General features: G+C 37.2%; 1 protein-coding gene across 1 annotated transcript in view; it reads left to right on the top strand.

Moving 5' to 3' along the window:
• Positions 1–24,527, top strand: part of LOC122820699 — a 37,233-nt gene that overhangs the window by 12,558 nt on the left and 148 nt on the right. Inside the window, exons 12-56 of the mRNA XM_044098269.1 lie at positions 472–600; positions 770–808; positions 1,635–1,760; positions 1,854–1,980; positions 2,505–2,675; positions 2,760–2,794; positions 2,935–3,099; positions 4,370–4,504; positions 4,624–4,662; positions 4,736–4,876; positions 5,857–5,942; positions 6,178–6,201; positions 7,182–7,519; positions 8,849–9,043; positions 9,149–9,183; positions 10,864–11,016; positions 11,106–11,231; positions 12,012–12,050; positions 12,167–12,292; positions 12,368–12,494; positions 13,526–13,696; positions 13,789–13,823; positions 13,912–14,076; positions 14,157–14,291; positions 15,391–15,429; positions 15,510–15,650; positions 15,784–15,857; positions 15,961–15,987; positions 16,812–17,461; positions 17,951–18,127; positions 18,215–18,249; positions 19,009–19,158; positions 19,235–19,363; positions 19,467–19,505; positions 19,671–19,805; positions 19,884–19,980; positions 20,633–20,803; positions 20,960–20,994; positions 21,171–21,332; positions 21,435–21,569; positions 22,661–22,699; positions 22,788–22,928; positions 23,257–23,345; positions 23,457–23,480; positions 24,182–24,365. Of these exons, the coding sequence (XP_043954204.1) occupies positions 472–600; positions 770–808; positions 1,635–1,760; positions 1,854–1,980; positions 2,505–2,675; positions 2,760–2,794; positions 2,935–3,099; positions 4,370–4,504; positions 4,624–4,662; positions 4,736–4,876; positions 5,857–5,942; positions 6,178–6,201; positions 7,182–7,519; positions 8,849–9,043; positions 9,149–9,183; positions 10,864–11,016; positions 11,106–11,231; positions 12,012–12,050; positions 12,167–12,292; positions 12,368–12,494; positions 13,526–13,696; positions 13,789–13,823; positions 13,912–14,076; positions 14,157–14,291; positions 15,391–15,429; positions 15,510–15,650; positions 15,784–15,857; positions 15,961–15,987; positions 16,812–17,461; positions 17,951–18,127; positions 18,215–18,249; positions 19,009–19,158; positions 19,235–19,363; positions 19,467–19,505; positions 19,671–19,805; positions 19,884–19,980; positions 20,633–20,803; positions 20,960–20,994; positions 21,171–21,332; positions 21,435–21,569; positions 22,661–22,699; positions 22,788–22,928; positions 23,257–23,345; positions 23,457–23,480; positions 24,182–24,365 (5,535 nt within the window). The remainder of the gene's footprint in view (positions 1–471; positions 601–769; positions 809–1,634; positions 1,761–1,853; positions 1,981–2,504; positions 2,676–2,759; positions 2,795–2,934; positions 3,100–4,369; positions 4,505–4,623; positions 4,663–4,735; positions 4,877–5,856; positions 5,943–6,177; positions 6,202–7,181; positions 7,520–8,848; positions 9,044–9,148; positions 9,184–10,863; positions 11,017–11,105; positions 11,232–12,011; positions 12,051–12,166; positions 12,293–12,367; positions 12,495–13,525; positions 13,697–13,788; positions 13,824–13,911; positions 14,077–14,156; positions 14,292–15,390; positions 15,430–15,509; positions 15,651–15,783; positions 15,858–15,960; positions 15,988–16,811; positions 17,462–17,950; positions 18,128–18,214; positions 18,250–19,008; positions 19,159–19,234; positions 19,364–19,466; positions 19,506–19,670; positions 19,806–19,883; positions 19,981–20,632; positions 20,804–20,959; positions 20,995–21,170; positions 21,333–21,434; positions 21,570–22,660; positions 22,700–22,787; positions 22,929–23,256; positions 23,346–23,456; positions 23,481–24,181; positions 24,366–24,527) is intronic.

Raw genomic sequence — 24,527 nt, 5'->3', positions numbered from 1 at the left:
CAAGTTCTTTTTTTTTTTTTTTTTAAATGCAAAATTCACATTTTGTACAGTTTTTGTACTTCTATTTGGGTCTGAACTGCTTTATAAAAGCAGCCAAAGCTCTTTAAAAAAAATCACGCAGTTAATATTTTTTGGTGTCTGGAAATTAACTTGTTTCAAAAACCTCCGGAATTTTAAGTCACATTTGACTGGCACTACGCCGTTACCTAGCAACCTGCGCCAGCCCAGCCCGTTACCAAGCAACCGAAGCGGAACTCTGGCGTGTTTGCTGTCACATTTTCACCCAGGGTACGATTGATTTGAATGGCTTCCATCATCTACTGAAAACTGGTTGTTATTGTCTCATGATCAAATTGTTACAAATGAGTGTTAAATTTAAGCAAAAACAGACTTAATTTGTATAGATTTATTATTTTTTTTTTTATGTTTTAAATAATTTTTATGGGGTTTTGTTTTCTAACATTCTTTCAGGCTTTTGTGCTCATGCCAAATGTGCGGTCAGTAATTGGCCTCGTCTACACAGCGGTGCACGGCCATCTCTCTTTCAGATCGAAGAAGCTCTTCTTGCACATCGTGGAAACAGACATGTTAATGACACCAGTAAGTATTAAAAAAATTTAAATACTTCCCCTTATTCCTGTCAAACTACACCTAATACTGTCACATATTTATTTATCTGTCATTAAAAAAAACTTAATTTAAACAACATCATACCCCAGAAACAACCTAAAGATGCTGTGAAGTTTTATTTTTACTGTTTTTGTTTCAGCTTGGGTTTTATAAATCTCTCATCGGAATAACGCCTCTAGTAAGTAACCCAAACATTCTTGGATGGCTTTGTTTCGCTGCAGCCTTATCTAACGCTACTGAACTGTCTAGTTTTGCCTTTCATTGTTTGACCCTGAAAAGTAAGAACACCCTTGCTCAGTTTGGCAGCTGCAACAACACTGCATTTTCCAACAAATCCAACCTGTACAAACCTGTGTAAAGATTTATTTAAGGAGGAAAACTATTTTATTGTCACTTTTTACTTTTATCACAAAAAAAGACTGTTTGCTAATACATGCCAAGTTATGAACGCACATTTTTCATTGTAGTGTAAACACATAACAGTGAAAGAAGAAAAATGGCAACTAACATTGTCTCTGCAATATTTACAGATGTTCAGCACAAAAAATTAGAATTGCTAAAATAGACATTAAAACTTATACAAACTGAGGTCAGATCATTGTTAGATAATTGTCAACAATTTGGCAGCTGTGAGGTTGTATTCAAGACATCGGTTGTATAAATTTTTACTAATATCATTGAGGTCTTTTTTTTTTTTTTTTTTTTACAAAAAGACAACAAAAATAAAAAGGAGCACTTGCCTCAATCCGAGTGAAAAAGATGGATTAATAACTTTACTAATAATAAAAACATATTAGATGCAAGAAGGATGATTAGGATAAACAGACTGGTTTGGGGGGTTAGGAAGGAGAAACCTTTTCTCTGTAGAAATGACGTGAAAATACTAGTTTTATCTGAACTAACTGATTTAAGATCTGCAGCTAAACACCAACACCACCAGTAAAAAATGGAGGAAAAGCAGATAAATGTGGTTGTTTTAACGTTTTTCTGGCTGTCGCTGACAGAACATGAGAGACGATGGAACCAGTATAATCTACATCCAGAACATTTCACCAAGCGACATCGCTGATCTCAGGAAAGCTTTGAGAAAAATTGGTCATGTGAGAAACTTCCTGCCTCTGCTTAACAAGGTATTAAATTTAAATGTTTACATTCACATCCACGTAGAGAGAAGAACCTAATGGATTTATTTCAGTTTTTGTTGTTGTTTTTTTTTTTTTTAGGTTTTTGTTGAATTCGAGACGGTTTACGATGCAGATCGCCTCGGCGTTTGGTGCAGCCTGATGAGACTGGGTTTCGTCCACACAGTCAACAGGTTGAAAATACCAAGAAGCCTCAAGAAATCTCAACGTAAGGACATAAAGTGTTGATTGAAATGTGCTAAATTTTTTAATTTTCACATGTTTTAAAGAGACAAAGGCAATAAAAAGTAGAAAAACAGAGAAAAAATGAATAATTTAATGAGAAATATCTTTTTTTGTCGTTTCCGCCAGTAGTAACATCAGGTTGTTGATCAAATGACTGCAGAAAAAATGCTGCAAAAAAAGTGTTTCCAATTGCAGTTTTGTGAAATAAACTAATTTAGATACAACCAGAAAAACTCAACTTCATCCTAGAGGCAAAATGTTTTTATAAAAACTTTCCATTAACCAAATTTCTTTTTGTAATTTGATTTTGCCAAAATACATGTTTAATGAAAACACAACTACATTTAAATTACTGTTGAAAAAGTGCCTCAGTCAAAAAACATTTAAGTGTTTGAATGGATTTATACAATCATCTAAAACAGAAGAAAAGGTTTAACCTTCTATAAATTGCAATTTTTCTACTACAGTAACCAAACACTCGCCATGATGTTGTTGTTGTTTTTGCAGTACCAAAGCTGCCACTGAAAGCTCTGCCAGACGGTGAGAAGATCTTACCTGATGCAGGAATCCCAGATGTGAAATCTGGCGTTCCTCAGGGCACCACGGCGCCGTGTTGGGTCACCATGATGACGCCGCCCTACGTCTTCCCAACTGTGTGTCCCTGGTTTAACATCCCCAGTAAGAGAAGCAAGATGCAGACACACCAGGCTCTCTGTTGGAGACTTTCCCTGATTGTGTTTATTTTTCTGACTTCATCTTCAGGTTTTCTGACGGTCCAAGGAGAAGAGGACATTTTGGTGAGGCTCCATTTCCTGTATAAGAAATCAGAATCTTACTGTTGGCATCGAAAGTGTTTCTAAATCAGTCTTCATGAATCAACCGACGTGTTTCTTTGTCTTTGGATTTTCTGATTTTCCCTGAACTTGACGTCCCGTAGACGACTCCCCACAGAGGCTCTGAGTTCTTCACCGTCATGCTGACGGGTTTACCAGAAGGAAAATACAAACATGAGGATGTAGCGAAGCTGGTGTGGCGTTATTTCCCCAAACAGAACCTGCAGACTCTCTACTACAACATCTTGGTGCTGCCGCTGCAGAGGAGGGTGAGGAGCTCTTCCTTCAGACCGACTGCCTGTGCACAAAAGTCCAACCTTATTATTGTTTTAATTAGCTTTCCTGTTTGACAAAAGATGAAATAACATGCAACAAGTTGTTTCTCAAATAGACATCTTTTGGGTTTTTGCCTTTCGTGAGATTTTTGGTTAATTATTGTGATGTTTGATAATCAAGCAAACTCTGTAAAGATCTTGCAAGTTTCTTTACCGGGTCTCTCCCACGGTACAGAGAGAAACCGCACAGATTTTCTAAATCAGGGGTGGGCACTCCTGGTCCTTGAGGGACCACGAGATATCTGCAACTCTTAGATGTGTTCCTGGTCCAACAACCTGAATCCAACAGCTGAATCACCTCCCGAGTGCAGTCAGGTTCTCCAGAGTCCTGCTAATGACCTCATTATTTGACTCAGGTGTGTTGAAGTAGAGATGCATCTAAAAGTTGCAGGAGACCGGCCCTCCAGGACCAGGAGTTGCCCACCCCTGGTCTAAATCTTTTGAAGGATGATAATGGTTGGCTAAATGACATTAAGGCAGTGGTGGGCACCTCAAAATTAAAAAGTAACCCTGAAATGCCATAAGATAAAAACTAATATGCTATACCAACAGGGCATTTAGCAGAAGCTAATGCTAAAGCGCTACTCCAACTGGGTATTTAGTTGAAGCTAACACTACAGTGTTTTACCACCATGACTCATGGTTTTGATTTTATAATTATTGATTATTGCTAACTTTGTTGTTGATTTAGCCTAATTGACCAGGGTAAGGCTTCTGTCAGAATCAGTAGATTTTAAACTGTTTACTGTTTTACAGCGATTCATTCTGGGTTCAGAATAAATGTTATTTTACAGGTTTTTCAACTGAAAGTTTCCAAACAGCCCAGTAAAGTAGCACTTTAAAACTAACGCAGAAATATTAAATCAGGCGAAGCTAAGTGAACTAAAAATGTTCGAAGTTAGCAATTTGCTAAAGCCATAAACAAAAAATTAACTCCACTAAGAGTGGAAACTAGTTCCATTAGTTAATAAGGGAAGTCATTGTAGTAGACATTAGTAACCGTAATAAGGAAAATGCTCTAATATAGCCTGTTAGATATGAAAAACATCATTTGCAACAACATCAACATCTGCAGAAATGTATACAGTTCTCAAAGATACAGTTGGGGAAACATGAGCTGGGATTGATTTGTATCTCTTAAACTGACCTTTAGGTTTTAATTTAACCTTAAACACATTTTCTTTCTGCTGCCTTTCACCGCTAGGCCTTTGTGTTCTTCTGCGACTGGGAGGCATGCTGCAGTTTCGTCTCAGATTGTGTGAAAAAGCCGGTTTCTGTCAGAAACTGCACTCTCAGCGTCCACTTGGTGCTGGAGGACATGTATCCTGGATCCAGTGAGGTATGGAAAATTATCTGAGGATGCTCTCTGACCTTTAACCTCCAGCAATCTTTGTTTTTGTTTACTTTTACACTTATTTCCCCTTTTACACTATTTAACTTTTAATTTATTTTATGCAGGGAACAATGTACAGGACTCTGATGAAATGGACGAGTGGTGTAAGTTTAATTTTTCTTTAAATACTCAAATAAAGCAATCTGCTTTAACAAACTCCTGGTTTTGCGTTTTCAGTACGTTCCAGAGCTTTTCTCCCTGGAGAAGCGTCTGGTCAGCGTGGAGATCTATGAAGCGAACATGAATCTCATCGAGAGCATCATTAAGGAAGTCGCTGCCATCGGCAGTTTTATCAGCTTCGTGCCGCTCACCAACAGGGTACAGCAACTCGACCCACCTCCATTCCTCACAATGAACCTTTTATATTCTCATATTTAACATTAAACCATTTTTAATCATTTTCCAGCAAAGATATTTGTTACCTGTTGGATATAAATAAGGATGGGCATTTATCGTTTATCATTTAACGTGATAAATTTCTTATTTTGATTATCATTTTTATCGTTTTCATGATAAATTCCAGTTAATGATGTTTTAAACTCCCTAAACTATTGTCAGAATTTAGTTTTAATGTTTGTTCAATGGAAGCATCAATAAATTAGAAAATATGACTAAATGTAGTTATAATTTGCAGTTTAATGATACAAATTGAACTTTATTCCAATGGGAATGTTTTTCCAGATTCTATGATTGCTATGTCAAAGAAGTAATGAATAGTTCATATCACTTTTATTATTATTATTACAAGAGTACCACAAAATATTGTAATAAAACTTTAAGCCTCTGTCAACCACCTGTAGATAGACGTTTAATTAGAAGGCAGATTTAACAAAACATTATTTATAGCTCAAGATGCTGAGCGCCTTCAATCAATAAATTAATTGCAAAATGTGCAATCGATAGGTATGATTACATAAATATAAATCACACGTATGTTTTCTGGTCTTGTCTTTAACTTAAATATTTATTGCTGCTCTGTTTTTGCAGTTTAGGTTGTATATTTAGGATTAATCCCAGAAAAAAAAAGCTCAAATGATGATGTCTAGCAAAGAAGAACTTTATAATCAGGAACTGTCTTAAAAATTATATTTAATGAGTTTTAAAGGTTTATTTGGTTATTGTGAAACGAATCACAAAGTCACTTCATTGTGAATTTATTGAGGACTTGCAGTATCAAAGTAGTCTGTTACATTTACTTGACTAACCTTTTAAAAAATGTGAATTTTTAGGGGTACATAACATTTACAGCGAAAAATAAATAAAATAATGTTTTTGACATTTTTAATTTCTTCTCGCAGATTTGCATTGAAATGGTTTCTCCCAGTTGTGCTACAAAGGTCCTGCAGGAGATGCCCTTGAGGAAAGTTTTGTCTGCGTATCTCTGGTATGTTTTCTGTAGCTCAGAGCTCGACATTAATATCACGGCACAGTTTCTGAAGTTGGATGTTGTCACGGCAACATTTTTATGCCGATTTTTGACCCGATTTCCCTTTTCCGACGGCCCAACTATTAGGATGACTCTAAAGATAATTTATTAAGTATTCCTGTTGTGTGTTAAGAGTGATCTAGTCTGCTGGGAAGGATCTTGTCACCAAGTTATTTTTATCTCATCCCTGCAGGGGAAAGATTGGACGTGTTGAGTGGTGAGTGTTGGCATTTTTTATGTGTTTGTGAAGCAGAGGAAGTTTGTAAAGATGCTAGTGGCCTAATTCATAAAATGTTATTTGTCCTAACAGTTTATGTGCTGAAAGATTTCTATTTGCTTTAAGGCTAAAATAATTTATTGGATTCATTGTTTTCAATCAGTTATTCAAGTAATATCCGACTAATTTAGTAATTATTAATTGTTAACCGGAGTACAGAGAAAAAAGGTGATTTGCTGAAACAACAACACAGTCAGAGCAGCAATTAAGCCAAACTATATATAGAGTTTACATTTATGTTAAGATTTAACCTGTGTTTGTAAAAATGCTCCTGAAGCGGCAAAGTTTTATAGTTTTAGCTTCACCTACTTCAAATTTGCAGAAAAAATAAACAAAGACTAATTTTAAACACCCTTTGCGATCCAATTACTAATTGGTTAGTCAAAACAAAAACAGGTTTGTATAACAGCGTATTGTAAGTCAATCAGAGCTTTTCACATGGTGGAAATATATTTTAGCTGCAGATTCATTCTCTGCTACAAAATATCAAATGTTCAGTAAAGGACTGCTGGTTATCGCAATTCAGACAAAAATGTTTTTTTTATTATAGAATTATTTGTCTATTTGCATTAATGTATTTCTAATTTTAAATAAAAAATGTCTGAATGCGGCATTTTGTATACCCGATTAATCAATTAATTGTCAGAATAATTGATTAATCATGAGAAAAAAACAGTAGAATAATCAATTATTAAAATAATAGTTGCAGCTCTAATTTGTTTGCATCTTTTTAGGAAATTTAATATTATTAAATCGAGATAAAACCAATAAAATGACTAACATTGATTGCTTTAGCATCACTTTGTGAATCAGAGATGAGAACGAAAGTTAATCATGTTTAAATATTCAGTCAGAAAGGATTCTTTTATTATATATTATTTAGCATTTAGCAGTTTTAATGTGTCTTTTGTGATTTGTAGTGTGAAGGATCTGAATCAGCGTCTGGAAGAGGCCAGTCAGACCAAGATAAACCTGGAGGCGGAGACGTCAGCAGTCGGTGGTCAGACTTCGGCCTTGAAAACTCTGGTGGATTTTCCAATCTCTGAGCCTCAAGGCGATGATGCTGCAGGAGTTAATTCTGCCGCACCGCCGACTTTAATCGAATCAACGGTTTCTACATCCGAATCAAAGCTGGAGGTAAAAGTATCTCCTGATGTCGTCCTGGACTCCAAAGCCGAAGCAAATTCAAGAGAAGAAGAACGTCAACCCTGCAGGGAGATTTCATCTGCAGCAGACAACTCTGTCGCCTGGACACCGCGTATGTTCACAATTTAAAACTAGACGATGATTATTTTAAGGAAAAAGTCATTTGCAAATAGCATAGAAAATGTAAAAAGAGAGTTTCTATTACAAATTTGTGCAAATATCTGTCAACATTTTGCAATTGTGGTGTTTCCATTTGATAAAAAGCTTAAAAGAAAATTGTTAGAAAACGTGCAGAGCCATTTCTGAAATTACTGTGTTTCCCTTAAGCGTAATTCCAATTTGCACAATTTTAAGGTCAATGGAAATGCCGCTAGGGCTGCACAGTGGTGCAGTTGGTAGAACTGTTGCCTTGCAGCAAGAAGGTCCTGGGTTCGATTCCCGGCCCGGGGTCTTTCTGCATGGAGTTTGCATGTTCTCCCTGTGCATGGTGGGTTCTCTCCGGGTTCTCCGGCTTCCTCCCACAGTCCAAAAACATGACTGTCAGGTTAATTGGTTTCTCTAAATTCTCCCTAGGTGTGAGTGTGTGTGTGAATGGTTGTTTGTCTTGTATGTCTTTGTGTTGCCCTGCGACAGACTGGCGACCTGTCCAGGGTGAACCCCGCCTCTTGCCCGGGACGCAGCTGGAGAGGAACCAGCAACCCTCCCGACCCCATTAGGGAAGAAGGGTGTAAGAAAATGGATGGATGGATGGATGGAAACGCCGCTAGTCACACTCTTTTGGAAAGATCAGGAACTCATAAATATATTTTAAAGGAGCAGTATTACGTGAAATCAGCTTTACGTCATTCTATAATCAAAAAACATACCTGGAGTGCTGCTTTGATTCTTTCATGCATGTTGGAGAAATCATTTAATCTCTATGGCAACCATTCAGCTGCATAAAGCGCCTTGTTGGGCCTAACCCTGCCTTCAAGGACACAGCTCCTCCCCCCTCTCGACTCCTTCAGACTAGCCAGCAGCAATTAGCAAACATCTGCTAATCTCTTCGTCTGCTGAAAACGTTAAAGGGTTAATAGGAGCCATGTTGTGATGACTTAATGAAGGTGGAGTTTCTTAAAGAGACAGAGGCCCAATTTTAAGGCGTTAAATTACGAGATCTAATTTCTTTTAAGTAATACTTTATATATGTAGCATTTTTTAAAAACGATTTAAGTTAACATAGTTTTTTGATTTGGCTATAAAAGGGCACTTAAAGCATGTAAAACACAGAATACCCCCGATGCAAGTACAGCGGGACGCACTAGTTAAAACTAATTCAGAGTTATTTGACAGATGTATCTCCTCAACATGCCTCCTTATTGTTTTGCAAAGGCTTCTCAGTAGGAATATAAAATCTGGTGTTGATTCTTCCTTAAAAACTTGAGTTTTCTCTTACTTTTAGATCCCGATGAGAAGATCCAAACGGATCCACCTTCTAGCGGCGTCAGCATCGTTCCAGACGAGTCCACTGAAACGTCTCCATCCGTCCAGACGGAGGCAGCAGCCGAGGAAATGGACGAAGAGCAACCAGCTGGCGCAGATTCCTGCCTCACTGCCGGGGAGAGGATAGGAAATTTACTGCAGCCAGAAAAAATTTGTAAGAAACCTTAATCTGTGTTAATCCGACATGTTTGGGAATAAATAAATAAAGTCATACGTTTAAAATCTGATTCCTGATGGTGCTTTTTACTGTTCACAACAGGTTGTCTTGGTCATAGCATCATCATGTCCCCAAAAGTAAGTCCTCAAACTACTTAAACTATATATTTGCTCACAATATTTTGTACGTGGATGCTAAGGGCAGTCTGTCCGGACAAGTCCAAAAAACAATTTTTTTTTTGGTGGTTCATTGAATACATCACAACTTAAGCCACACCAAGTTAGCGTAACACCAACTCTCTTCAGTGTATATGCTGCTACAGAGTGAAGAGGACAGAAAGTTAGCTATTTTCGGCTGTCTCTGTTTTTTCTCTTTATCTAGCCATGTTTTCATTCAACTTAAAATTTCACAAATTGGAATTCTGAAAATAAATTTAAGGAAAATGTCAATATAGGGGGGGAAAAAAATCACATTTTTGCTAAAACGTTTTTCCGCTTGGGTGAGGCTGTTTTTCTGTTAAAATTATTTTATTTCGTAAAACTTCAATTGTTTTGCATCACACGAGTCACGTGATCAGCAACTGGATGTTACTACTGGTAGAAACGACAAAGAAGACAGAGACAGAAGGATTATTGTGTGGCATGTTTTTTTGTTGTTGTTTTTTTCCCCACCAGGGGGTCTTTTTGTGGGCTCTAGTGTCCCTTATATGACAGTAGGCTGACAGGAAAGGGGAAGACATGCGGAAAATGTCGCCAGGTCCAGGAATCGAACCTGCGACGGCCGCGTCGAGGACTGAAGGCCTCCAAATGTGGGTCGCGCTATCCCCTACGCCACCACAGCACGCCCTTGGCATGTTTTTTTATTGACTAATTGCATAAATAAACTTATCTACGTGTGATTTTTAAAATACATTTCTTATTTAATGGAAACACCGCAGTTGCAAAATTGGGTTTTCTTGACATCAGCATAATTTTGACAAAGTTTTGCACACATTTGTAACAGAGATGCAGCTACTTTCTGCCTCTGTTTTTCTATGTTTTTGATTCTTTTTTGTCACCAAGGGTGACACTATAGAAAAATAAATGTAAAAATAAAAGAAATCTTGCTATGTACATAATCAAACAGTAATAGTTTTTAAGCTACTTCAGTTGCAAAACAAATCTGCAGATTTGTTGTGCATTTAAAGAAAATACTCTAGAGTGACCAAAATGTGAGAAAAGCAAGTCATAACGTCTAAATCTTTCTCAACAGTAAGAAGACCAGACGGATGTTATCCAAAAGTAGCTCAAAAACTGAAATAATTAAAGTTGAACAACTGGGACACAAAGCACAGAAATATCAAATATTTCCTGACTTTAAATGCAGCATTTGAAAAACATGCCAGGTTTTTATTTTTTTTAAGGTTTTATTGACTCTAGTGGCCTTTATTTGAGAGTGAATTGACAGGAAAGTGGGTAATGAAAAGGGGGAAGACATGTAGGAAATCGAACCTGCGACAGTCACGTCGACGACTGAGGCCTTCTTATGTGATTTGTGCTTAACCCTTTCCCCACCGCAGCACAAGTCATGCTACGTTTTGTCTATGTATCTAAAATGAATATAGAAAATCTGCGTGGGAACCTGTGAAATTATCAAAATGTAGCATTAATAAATGTTTAACAACTGCTCCAGATAAAGTCTAGCAAAAACTGAAATATGATCATAAAAGCTTCTTTTGTTCAGTGAAAACCAGTGGAGTGATTAGACTTTCTGAATTCACAGCATTTATTTCTACTTCCTGTATTAAACTTTTCTGAAATCCTGTTTTTGTTTCCCAGCCTTTTTCCCTTCAGTCGAGGCTTTTGTTAGTAACCAACCTGCCTCGTTATCGGGACGGCTGCTACTCTGAGAGTGACGTCAGCAATCTGCTGCGCAGATTTGGGTTTCAGTACGAGGACACAAACATCTTTGTGGTTCCGCAGGCCTGCATGGTAACGTCCTGCAGACAAACCGTACAGCTGATCAAACTGATTGTTGCAGTATTATTAAATGTTTTTGTTAAATGTTTTTGTTTTTTCAGGCGTTTGTCCTCATGGAAAGTTACCAGAAGGCACAGGACGTTTTCAAAGCTGCGAAAGATTGTTTGACTCTGAATGGATGTAAACTCTCTGTTGAGATAATCAGCAGTGGGGTCGTCATGACAACGGTATGCCAGATTAAAACAGTGGATATTATAATTTGTTTTCAGCATGTAGTTAATGACTTTGCAGTTGAAGCAAATAGATAAAAAATACATAATTTCTATTCTCTAAAATAACTTCTTTTTTTTTGCCTCAACTGATTTTGTGTTTTTATATTTAGGGCCTCCGAAGAAATATTAACTTTTTTCCACCACAGAATTTTTCTTAGCAGTTTGACTTTTTTTAAATTTTATTTACTTTTTTTTCTCAGATTTTTTCATTTTTTATTTCTGAGAATTTTGACTTTTTTCTCATAAATTTGACTTTTTCCTCAGAATTGTTACTTTTTATGAAATTCTGACTTTATCAGAATTTTGACCTGTTTTTCAATTTATTTATTTGTTTTCTTAGAATCATGAATTTTCCAAAACTTTGACTTTTATTCCCAACTTTGACTTTTTCCCCCCAGAATTCCTACATTTTTAAGAGTTAGGGCACTTTATAAAGAAAAGCATCCAAAAATAATTCTGTTTTTCTATTTTCAATTATCCGGTATTTTTAAAGTGTGAACCATTTGAAAGCTAAGATGTTGAAATCCTTTTATTTTAAGCGTTTTTTGCAGGTTTAAAAACTTGATGTCCCAACAAGATCCAAACAAATAAACTATTTTTCTTATTTTATCACTTCATTAAAATGTTTGTTGTTTTATTTTCACTCCAATCCTGTAAATCAATTTGAATTTTCTGAAAATGTGCTGTACCAATAAAGCTGCCTTTCTGATCGTGACCATTTTATTCTGGTTTCAGTTTGGATTTTATAAATCTCTCATGGAAATGATCGATTTTGTAAGTATTCGCACCTTTTCACTGTTTTCTTAACATTCTGCTCCGTCGTTTGTTGTTGTTAAATGAGGATTTGTCAAATGAAGCTCAATCAGGTGTTTTTGCTCTGTTTGGAGCAGCCGGTCACCGACGACGGAACCAGAACCGTTTACATCCAGAACGTCTCACCAAGCGAAGCCCGGGATCTCAGGGAAACTCTGAGGAAAATGGGCTCTGTTAAAAACTTCCTTCCTCTTCTCAACAAGGTAGAAACTTTCACTCCCGTAAATGAAAATGGGTTTAAATCACCAGTCGTCTGACTCTGGTGTTTCCTGCTGCAGGTGTTTATCGAGTTTGAGTCTGCTGCTGATGCTGATCAGATTGGAGTTTGGTACAGCCTCCAGAGACGCTGCCCTCCTCATAATGTCTCCAGGATAAAAGATCCCCAGACCAACGTCACATCATTGAGTAAGGATAACGTTTCAGAAAGTTACACATCCTATTAAAAACTACAGTAAATTCATTGACCAAAACGTAAACTCTGGTCCACCTAAATACCTCAGACTCAGTTTGGTTGTCCAGGTGACTGGATACCACTCCAAAAACAAAAACTGGACTAAAGTTCAAGGTATTCTGGGTAATTACACAACCAAAACAAATGTGCTAACGCTAATGCTAGCTGGAGAAATGACTTGTAGCCTTCTGCTAAAAACAAAATGCTATAACCTCTAAAATCTGACTTCATTTCATTTTTTATTTCCACTTGATGAAGAAGGAAGTTGCACCCAGAGGTTTTCATGTTGTTTCCTTCAGCGGTTATTGGTGCAGCGCCCCCACAGGCGAGGAGGGGAACTGGTCATTCAATTACTTTGGTTTGTTTGACACAGAGTGAAACACAGCAGCTGAAAATCCAACAAATGTTGCTGTTTGGTCCCTAAACGAACCGAATCTACCAGATTATCACGTGTGAAATCAAAATATAACCATATAGATTAAAAATATATTTATGATAAAAAAATATGTACATTGTGTTAAATTTATATTTGAAATGTTACATATTTAAAATGATTTTTTAAATAAAATATTCATAATATAATTAAAATATAACATTTTAACTGGATCCTGCAAATCCTGGTATGTTTCAATCCGCAAAATCTCCATCAATGTTCTGTAAATAAGCGGAAGTTGATCAAAATCAGCGTGTGAATGGAAGCGCAACTTTTTAATTGTTTTTAGTCTGTCAAGTGTAAAATATTTGTGTCCAAAATATTCAAACTGTTTTGTGCTTCACTCAAACACTAGAGATTAAAATTTACCAATCTGTCAGAGTAAATTACCTTCAGTGAAACTATATTAATAAAACCAGAGGAATGTGTTATAGGTGAAGTGGGTTAATCATCAACAAAAACATGATTTTAATCTGATTTGAGTGCCGTTTTTTTGTCTTATGCGTAGATAGAAATAAAAATTGTTGCTCTAACTGGTTTTTCTTTATACAGCACCACACCTGGTAGCGACAGCAGCGCCAGAAAGCAAAGATGTCGTCGCCGGGCCGATCGTCCCACCGATGAATACCAGCATCCCAGAGGGCAGCTGGGCACCATTTTCAGTCGCCATGACAACTGCTCCCTTCCTCTTCCCAACAGTGTCGCCTTGGTTCATCATTCCAAGTAAGATAAAAGTTTGGAAACCAAATGATCAAATATCAAATTATCAGATATCACAAATGTAGCAATAAACTTAATCGGACTTTATCTCCTAGAATTTAGGACGGTTGATGGAGAGGAGGACTTGTTGGTAAGTGTGGTTCCATGTTTGTTTTTTTATTTGAAAGGTTTAGATAAGTCTAACATTAAGAAATTGTGTTCACTGTTCTGTCACTTAGGCATCCGTCTCTGTGGCCTCTAAGTTTTCTACCGTTATGTTGACGGGTTTACCCGAAGGAAACTACAAACACGAGGACGTCGCCAGGCTGGTGTGGAAAAATTTCACCAAGCAGAATCTTCAGACTCTGTTCTACAGCATTGTGGTGCTGCCGCTGCAAAAAAGGGTAAAAATCTCACAGTGCAGACCAAGATGTCCTGTTTTAACGGATCATGAGTGTTTTTTAAAATGTATCTTCCATCCAAGGCTTTTGTGTATTTCAACGACTGGAGATCATGCAACAACTTTGTTCAAGATTTCCTCAAGAAGGGGGTTTCCTTTACAAGCCACCAGCTGCACATCCACCTGGTCTTAGAGGATATGAATCCTGGATCCAGTGAGGTACAGCAGTCAGAGAGGTGGAAGAGGTCTGCAAAGTGGCAGTTGTCTTTAATTGTAGCATGTAGAACAATTAAAGGAAAAAAGGCCAGAAAAAATATTGAGAATAAAGATCTGGTGTTCAGATTTGGGGTGAGTTATCATAGTTTAGCTGTCAGTAGAGAAAATATTGCTAAAATTATCCATTACTCAAAAACACAACAAACGGCTAGCAACCAATAAAATGGCAAGTTGTGTATTGGAAAAACAACTATATAGCCAAAGACCTGCTAGCTAGGAATTTAGCTTGCTACCAAAATATAATTAGCTCACCTCCAAAAACCATTAACCAAAAACCACTAGCTAGCAACCAGAAGAGTTCATAGCAGGTAATATATTGATAAAATAATAAATTGGGTTCAAAATTGAAAGAGTATTAACTAGTAAATTCTTCTAGTTTCTTTTCTATTTCAGGTGCTAACTAGCTGCATACCTTTCTACTAAAAGAGCAAACAACTAACAACCAATAAAATGCAAGTTGTGAGGAACAAAAACACTGAAAAAAAGTCGGCTGCTATAAACAGAAATCCACTAGTTAGCAACTGATAGTTCAAGATTTAATATCATTTTGTGGTTTCAACTAATAAATTGATACATTAGTAACTTAGGTTGAAGTTGCTACAAAATACAGAAAATTAACTAAGCAAATTTTTGTCTCCTTTTTTTTTTCTCTAGCTCTGTCATTGGCAATCTGAAACAGGCAGTTAGCTGCTCAAAATAAGTTAATAAGTGTAAATTCTGCAATAGGCTAGTTACCCAAACAATACAGCCACAGACAAAAGAAAAGAGGACCAACTAGTGAGATTCAAGAATATAAAAAACAAAAAGCAAGCTACCAAAAAAACCCTAATTACTTTGTCAAATAAGAAATTACTTTGAAATAAACAAAATTATCTAACTTCATGCTAAATCTTTATCTTATCGGCAATTCATGACATTTGTCTTGCACTTGACATTTTTGGAAGTTTATCAGAACAAGACCGGTCAGATAAGGCTCTGATAGATATTTGCAGTATCAAGCAGTGTCCTGTATTTTGTGATGACTGTAACCATTTATTTTTAGGACATGGTGTACCAAACGCTAATGAAATGGAGCAACGCTGTAAGTTATAGTTCACTTGTTTAGACATGGTGTCATGATAGAATTAAATTAAATTAAATTCTCCATCAAATGTTTTCCAGCACGTTCCTGAACTCGAATCTCTGGATGAGCGGCTGGTGTGTGTGTCGCTCTCTGAAACCTCCCTGAACCTCATCATGGCGACTATAAAATTAGTAACAAACATCTCTCCAGTTGTTAGCTTCCTGCCGCTAGCCAACAGGGTAAGAGAGCAACAGCAAGAATATTTTTTTTTAAGTTTTTGCTTAATTCATCTGAACAGCTTAGATTTATTTCAGCACTAAAAGAAAGAGTCAAACATTTTCATCTTTTTTTGTTGTAATTTTATTTATGTAGTTGTGCATCGAGATGGCTGAATCCAGAGGAGTAGATCAGGTGGTGGAGAGGTTTGCATGTGCGCCAGAAGACTGGTACGACCTTCCATTTTATATGAAAACAATGTTTGATTCCTGATGGAAATTAGGTTGCAACATTCATCAACTTTCTAATTTTATCCTTTTTCTCTCATTACAGGAATAGTCAAGTCCAGAGTGTTGAATCGTGAGTATTTTATCCAAGAAAGCATGAAAAATGACGACTGTAAAAGTTTTTAACTTTCAAACTGTTAAATCTGAAGCTTCACAGTCATGTCTTACATTAACAAAACTATACAGAATTTTAAGTCTTTCTGTTTTAATACACTGTTTCTTCCACCCGGCCAATTTAACGCAGGCCTGTTATGCAAAATTCACATTTTGCAAATTTTTTTGTACTTCCATTTGGATTTTTTCTGCTTCTAAAAACTGTCTAGGCACTTCAAGAAAAACTAAAATCAAATCACCCAGCTGTTTTTGGCAATAAGATGGTGTCTTTTGGTGTCTGGAAAAGGAGCTGCTTTGCCCCGTCACCTAGCAACCCCAGCCAAGCCAAGCCCGTCACCTAGCAACCAAAGTAGAACTCCTCCACATTTTTTCAGCTGGTTTTACCACTGTATACACTGCACAATGGCTGCTGGAAAAGTGTTTTTGTTGCTGACTTACAGTCCAGAAACCACTTGCTGCATTCTTGTTGGTTGTGAAGGAGGCTCCACTTCTCCTTTTCAAAGATGCCTGGTTATATAATCTGTTTGCAGCCATTTTCACGTGCAAGTGTAAAACTCTAAAACATCTCAGGCAGAAATGATCAGAATAAAATCTCATTATCTGAAAATTATTTTGTGCCGCAAACGTAATGAACATGTTTTGTATAGGCCATAGATCCATCCTGACCTGTTCAAGGAAACATTAACACTTCTTTCTACATTCAACATGCTATTTACTTTATCAGTAAAGGTTTTATTCTAAGTTTTTAAAAATATATAATCCAATTTCCTCTTTTAATTTTAGTGTGAAGAGCCTAAAACTGCGTCTCAGAGACTCGGGCGAAACAATAATAGATCTTGAACGCAACACTGAAGACATCAATGACAAGACGTCTGCCACAAAAAATGAACCGCAACCTCCTTCATCTGATACTCCCGTTAAAACAAAACCTCCCGTCCAAGAAGCCACACATCTTCCAAACAACGCTCCGTCTACAGAGGAAATGCCTGCTAAAGGATCTGGGACAAAGATAGAAATTGGTGGGACAGAAAATGAAAATGTGCGGTCCAGAGTTACAGAAAAACAGTTTGACGTTTGTGGAAAAGTTGAAGAATCTGCAGTGGTGCCTAGAAACAAAACTGAGACCGAGAAGAAGAAGCAACAAGCAAAAATTGTTGAGGTTAAAGAGGATAAGAGTGAAAATGTTGCTAAATCCAAAGTTGGAAAGACGGAAGATGAAAAATCTTCACCTGCTAAACCAACAAAGACTCTGATATCAACCCCCGTGGCAGAGACTCAGCCATCTACACCTTTAAATAATCCTCATCTGAGCCCACAAACCAGCTTACAAACCTCAGTGAAGGCGCCATCACAGCTCCAGAAATACATAAACCCAAAACCAGCGTCTTCTGCTGAAAACCCGAAGACCAAAACGAACATTTCAGGAAACTCAGGTAGTTGTGTTTGATATTAACTAGGGCTGGACGATATAATTGTTTCATATCAGTCGATATTGATTATTTATTGTTTGTTTTAAATATCAGACATATAACTGGTGGCGTGACATTTCATTTCCTGTTTTGTCCTCAGTTTTCCCTCCGCACAGTTGATGTTTATTTTTAAGCAGTTACAAGACAAAGTGGTGGAAGATTTACTGACATTTACTTAAGCGGGGTGTTGCTAGGCAACCATAAGTAACTGAGCAGGTTGTTGCTAGGTAACCAAAGAGCGAGGGAGTTAGTTAATTCCGCTTACAGATTTTCTTCTGCCTAAAACTCTGCGGTTCTGGATCGGAGTTCAGTGAAATTATTGAATAATCTTTTGGTGTAGATTGTTGATTTATTTTCCTGCCCTGTGATGAAATGCTTTTATATTTCATGATGTGATTTAGCCTTCAAGTGAAATTCTCCTAATCATTACCTGAATGTCTGTTTTAAATGTAGCCGCTGTGAAGAATCCCGCATCTAAAGCTTCAGCAGCCTCAGCTGAAATCATCCCAAACACAAAATCCTCGACAACGGCAACAAAATCGGAGCCGCTTGCAGCAACAACGTCAACCGAGGCATTTCCTTTGACCCCTGGAGAGAAGCTGCACCATTTCCTGACACCATTTAAACTCTGTGAGACACAAACGGCACATAAAGACCAAAAATATCCTCTTTAGGTTCTGGTTTTCATTTATTTACTGACCTGTTTCTTCTTCTCAGGTCAGCTTGACATAAACACCATCTTGTCACCAGTGGTAAGTTTTTATCACTAAAGTTATAAAAACTCCTCTGAAAACTGGATTTTATGCATCAGAAATGTTTGAATTTCAATAAAGTCGAATGTTTGATTTCTGTATAAAGTGCTCGACGTTCAAACTGTGCAGTTTTGTAATAAAGTTCAGTCTAACATTTGATTGGAAACTTTATTTACAGTTGAAATTAGACATTTTAGGAAAATAAAACAATCTACATTTATTTCTTGTTGTCGGAAGTTAAATCAGATCAAACTTCTCTTGTTTTAGTTTTGTAACAATCACCAGAATTATTTCTACTAAACATCAGAAAACGTAGCAGGAAACGTTTTCTGATTTTTATTTATTTTTTGCAGTTTTCTCTGACCTTTAGGTGTATAGTGTGAGAGACATTTCAAAACATGACATTTTGACATGTTTTATTTTATCCCTGCTGCATAATATAAAATACAATAAGATGTTAGCAGTGATAAATGAGATTGTATGATAGTAAATAGTGATTTTGTTTTTCAGGTTGTTTTGTTTGTTTAGTTTAAAAACTCACCTTGATACAAACCCTGAAACGACATTTTAGCTTCTAATTTTGAAACTCGGATTTGGATTTTAAATTTCATGTTTGCCTTCAGAGTTTTGATGCTTAATTTACAAAAAGAAAAAACTCCTATTCTTGTTTTATAATTAGTTTTTGGTTGTATTATTATGCACCAACCTTTCCATAACATAAATTTTGTTCTGACCTTTAATAATTTGTCTGTTCCGCAGATTTTCTCTCTCCACATCACCTTGGTTGTCACCAACCTGCCCAGATGGTTCGACGGCTCCTACACAGAAACCGAAATCATCAACGTTCTTCAGAAGTGTCGAGTTCAGTGTGACGAAAATGAAATCTTTATCGTTCCCCAGTCGCAAATGGTCGGTGTCGAACTCTGCTGAGGCTTTGCTTGCTGTTATTTGTAGAGGATTTTTTAATTTCCTGTTCTGCTTTCAGGCTTTTCTCATCATGCCGAAAGCGGCGGAGGTGCAGCATTTGTTCAGAGTGACACCGTGGAGGGAACTTTTCTTCAAAGGACGAAATCTTGGATTTCATGTTGTCACCAGCTCTGCACCAATGACTTTGGTAAGTTTTTGTTATTGGCATTTGTTTAGAAAGACAGAAATAAACTTTATTGTGTTTGCAAATGGAAATATGTCAATTCAAGTGTCTTGTTCTCTTTTTTCAGTTTCGGTTTTATAGATATTTGATGTCTTTTACTGATTTTGTAAGTATTGCACCGACTTTTCCCCCCTTTTATTATATCTACGCTCATCATGTTAAATTTTGCACATATTTTAACAAAGAATCAAAGTAAAACTGCATTCAACACCCTTTATGTTTTTTAAATGCATTGCAGTGGAATATGTGGATCTTTTTTCCCTCTTTCCAGCCGACATTTCAGATGAAATTGGGAACAAAAAACGTGCTTTACTTCCCCAACATTTCAGCAAGTGAAGCCAGAGACCTGAGGGAAGCGCTGAGGAAAATCAGCAGCTTTATAAACTACCTGCCTCTGCTCAACAGGGTAAAAACACGCAGACTAACACACTTAAAAACACAGGGAGTTGGAGCTACTCTGTGTCAATGTGTTGTCATGTTCCAGGTTTTTGTTCATTGTGAAACTCCGGAGGATGCCGATCGACTCGAAGCTTGGTACAGCTACTGGAGATGGAGCCGATCCCACGACGCTCAGCAGACGGGTGAGACAGAAATACTGAAGGTTTCTGCCGTCGGAGCGTCAGGATGCAGCGGCAGCCACTCAATAACAAACTAACAAAATACTGTAAAAACAAACTTCGTGGCTCATCGATATTTAAAGGACTTTAACTTTACCAGGCTTTGGAAAAATGTTTTGGTGGAGCTGAGAATAGATTTACCTTCTTAGTCCAGTGTTATTTTTTGTTTGTTTGGTTTTTTTTTATTTTCTTTTTGTCTCTTTTATTATTTGTCTTTATTTCTTTGTCTTTTTTCCTGTCTCTTTTTTTGTTTGTTTTTTTCCTTGGTTTTGTTTATTTGTTTCTATTTTTTCTTTCTTTTTCTCACTTTTTTCTTTTGGTTTTTGTTTCATTTGTTTTTTCTCCTTTAATTCTTTCTTTTTCTGTTTTTTTCTTCGTTTTTTCTTCTGTTTCTTCATTTTTCTTTTTCTGTTCTTTATTTTGTTTTTGTTTTTCTTCCTTCCTTTGTTCTTTCCTTCCTTCCATCCATCCCTCTTTCTTTTCTTCCTCCATTCATATTGGAGTTGCGGCCGCTGCTTGATGCTAACAAAGCAGCAGCACTTTCCTGCAGCAGTAGGTTTACCTTCAGGATAATTAGTTAAGATAAATTCAAACCAATCATCTTTTTGTTTTGCAGCGCTAAGCGTATCAGCACATGGTCTGCAAATCTGGGAGAATATCTCGGTTGAAACCAGCGTCCCACAAACGGCAGGCGCCATTCCAGAGGGAACCAAGGCGCCTTTTTGGATGAGCGTGACGAAAGGTCCTTATGTAGTTCACACTGCATCTCCTTTCTTCAAAGTCCCAGGTAAGACGAGTACAGAGAAGATAAATGTAGCTGAAACACAAAACATTTGGCCTGTAAGTGACTGTTGAAGTGTTTAAACATTCACACTAACCAATGATAATGTTTGATTATTTTATGCATGGATATTTAGTGTAATTTGTTTTTTGTCACTCCTAGCTTTTCGGACAGTCGACAGGAATACCTGTGCCAGGGTACGTTTTTATTCCTGTACTTGTGTTTTCACATTTTTGAATACTGCTATTTGGCATTCAGCATAAAACATTTTTCTAATTAGTTGAAAGCTACTCTATTGCTTCAGGTGTCTAAATTTTCAATCCTTTTCCAATTTTTAATAAGTAAAAATTTATTTTAACTTTTTTCTGTGTAGATTTCTGAGCGAGATTTGAAGTTTGCAGCCATCATGTTGACTGGTTTACCAAACAGAAGCTACACACACGAGGAAGTGGCTATGCTCGTGTGGAGGCATTTTCCCGAACAGAACCTTCACACGCTGTACAACAATGTTGTGGTTTTACCACTGCAGAGGAGGGTAAAGGGCAACTTCAGCAGAGTTTTATCACTTTTTCCTTGATTCAAAAATGTTTTTAGTGGGTACAGGGTGTCATGACTCTTTATATCTCTTCATTTGCAGGCTTTTGTGATTTTCAGCAGCAGTAGTGCTTGCATAAGATTTCTTAGAGATCGAAACAGGAAACGAGTTTACTTCAAAGGCTTCATTCCAAACATCCATTTGCTGTTGGAGGATCTCAGCCTTGGGTCCAGTGAGGTATGGGAGTTGCAGTACACAGCTGGCTCTTTTCCATCAGTAACTTTTATTTATTTTTACTTATTTATATGTGACTTTGGTTAACTTACTTTACACTTTGTGTAAAGCTCTGACGTATGTCCAGGACATCATGAAACTAACATGAATGCATTTATTGCATGTTACTCTACTTCACAGTAGAACAATCCCTAATTTAGTGCAGTGCACCACAGCAAAGGGAAAAATAACACAGGGAAATGCTAAAGAAGAACCAAAACCGCTTTTTTTCTTGATTGGTGCACAGTGGCACAGTTGGTAGAGCTGTTGCCTTGAAGCAAGAAGGTCCTGGGTTCGATTCCCGGCCCGGGGTCTTTCTGGGTGGAGTTTGCTTGTGCATGCGTGGGTTCTCTCCAGGTACTCCGACGTCTCCCATAGTCCAAAAACATGACTGTTAGGTTTATAGGTTTCTCTAAATTCTCCCTAGGTGTGAGTGTGTGTGAATGGTTGTGTGTCATGTCTGTGTTGCCTGGCAACCTGTCCAGGAGACCCCGCCTCTCGCCTGAATGTTAGCTGCAGATAGGCACCAGCAACCCTCCCGACCCCAGTAGGATTAGAAAATGGATGGTTGGATGGATGGTGTCGGCTACGCTGCACTCAAACTTGTTACCATAGCAACAGGCAACAATGCCACTATACGTTTCACGATTCAACACCAAAAACAGTTGGTGTTTAGGTTGCTTTTTTTTAAAAAATGTTTTAACTGAACCAAAACACAAGGAGTCCCACAGAACGTCTACATGTTACGGTTGTCAAAGTCAAGCTTGCATTACTGAACTACTTCCCTCTCTTATTCCTAATTAAAACTTTTTCCTGGCCTTATCCAGTTGCCGTATTGTTGACAATTAGAAGCAAAGCACTGTGTCCATTTCTCTTTTATGTATCAGGAATACATTTAAGATTCAGTGCGCTATATTGACAACGGCTAAAACCAATGCTAGTCGTCGTTAGCCGGCAGCTTTTTGGGCTCCAGCAGGAAGACGGCCGCGTGACGTCACACTGCCACGGAGCCACAAGTAAATATAATCCACTTAATATTAATGTTGTTGTTTCAGGAATCCATGTTCAGATCTCTGATGAAATGGAGCAATATTGTGAGTAAATTTTTACTTTTTAAAAATACTTTATCATGTAAAATTTGCTACGACTTTAAACTAAAACCAAAAAATATTTTTCCCCCAGCATGTTCCAGACCTGACGTCTTTGGGGGAGCGGCTGCTTGTTGTGGAGGCTTCAGGGACAAACGAGCATATCACGATGATGGTTATGAAAGAAGTAGCAAGCATCGCTACTTTCGCTAGCTTCCTGCCGCTAGCCAACAGGGTATGACAAAAAAAAATACTGTTTAACGTGTTTTACGTATTTTCTTCTTTTTTTAGTCCAGTTTGCTTGTGATTCTGACAAAATTCATGTTTTGACTCATATTTATCCAAGTGGAATTGAATTTTCATCTCACTGGTTTTAAAAAAAAAAAAGTTTGAGCAAATTTAAATAAAATCAACATTTTCATTTTTTTTACATCACATATTAAACATATTTATTTGTAACAAAATTGTAAAAACGCCATGCCAAAGTGTCAGTAAAGTTAAGGTCTTTTTTGTTCTTAGACTCCTAATTAATTTTTTCCCTTGCTTTTGTTGATTCACGACAGATTTACATCGAGATGGCCGAGTCCAGCGGAGTCAGAAAAGTGGTGGAAAAGTTGTCTGTTCGCAAATTATCTCAACAGCATGAAGCTTGGTAAGTGTGTGAACTTTAGAAGTTAATGAATATAAATAAATGAATGGATTTTTTTTTAGATTGTGTATCTGAAGCTTAAATGTATTTTTTCTTTTTTTCTCCATTTTTTAGGAATCTGGTTGGACGTGTTGAAAGGTGATAATTTCTTCTGACTTCAAGCATAACACAGTGCCTGTATGATTTTATTTTCAGTGCGTTCAATGAGTTAAAGGGGACGTACTATTTTAAATCCACATTTTTCATATTTTTGTACCTCCATTTGGGTCTTTTCTGCTTAAAAAAGCTTTAAAAAATCACCAGCCGTTATTTGGGGATTTGATGTTTTTTGGTGTTTAGAAAATTAGTTGTTTCAAACGTCTCCTGATTGCACCGTAACCTAGCAACCAAAGTGGAGCTCCAGCACTTTTTTTTACCACTGAATGCGCTGTACAATTTTTCTTTCTGGAAAAGACAAGTGTTTTGTCGCCGACCTACCATCCAGAAATCACTTTCTTGCATTCTTGTTGGTTGTGTAGGAGGCTCCGCTTCTGCTTTTCAAAGATGTACGTTTGTATAATTGTGCATCTGTTTGCAGCCGTTCAGTGAGTGAGAGCGCAAATCTTGAGCTGGGTAATGTGACCAATAGCAGCTTATTTGGATTTAAAGTTACAAGACACCCTAAAACAGCTCAAAATGGGCAGAACTAAACTGACTGAAATCTCGTTATCTAAGAATTATTTTGTGCAAAAAGTTTTTATAAACATGTTTCATCAAGAGATATCCTAACCTGTTTAAGGAAGCATAATTGATCATCTTTAAGATCTGTTTTCCCTAACATTTGTCTGCTTTTATTACAGTTTGTTGAGCCGAAAAGAGCGACTGAAGGACTGTGAAAAAATTGCAGTGAACCTTGAACTCGGCACCATGAGTGTCAAACCTGAGGCTGCACCACTGAAGGCGATGGACAAGAGATCTGCAACATGCAATCCTCTGCCAGACAGAAGTCTGACCACATCTCATAAAGCAGCAGGATTCCTTCAGGTTGACTGAAACACTTTGAATTAACCACAGCACAAACTTTAACAAAGCCCAACACTTATTTTATTTACTTTACACTTAATAAATGTCCATTCAGACCTCCACTAACAAAACTACAGAGCATCTGGTTGGAAAAGTTATTCATGTTTCATATGTCTTCCTGTA

This window comes from Gambusia affinis, linkage group LG18 (genome assembly GCF_019740435.1).
Source record: "Gambusia affinis linkage group LG18, SWU_Gaff_1.0, whole genome shotgun sequence".
Classification (NCBI taxonomy): Eukaryota; Metazoa; Chordata; class Actinopteri; order Cyprinodontiformes; family Poeciliidae; genus Gambusia; species Gambusia affinis.
This window is presented reverse-complemented; position numbering and strand designations above follow the sequence as displayed.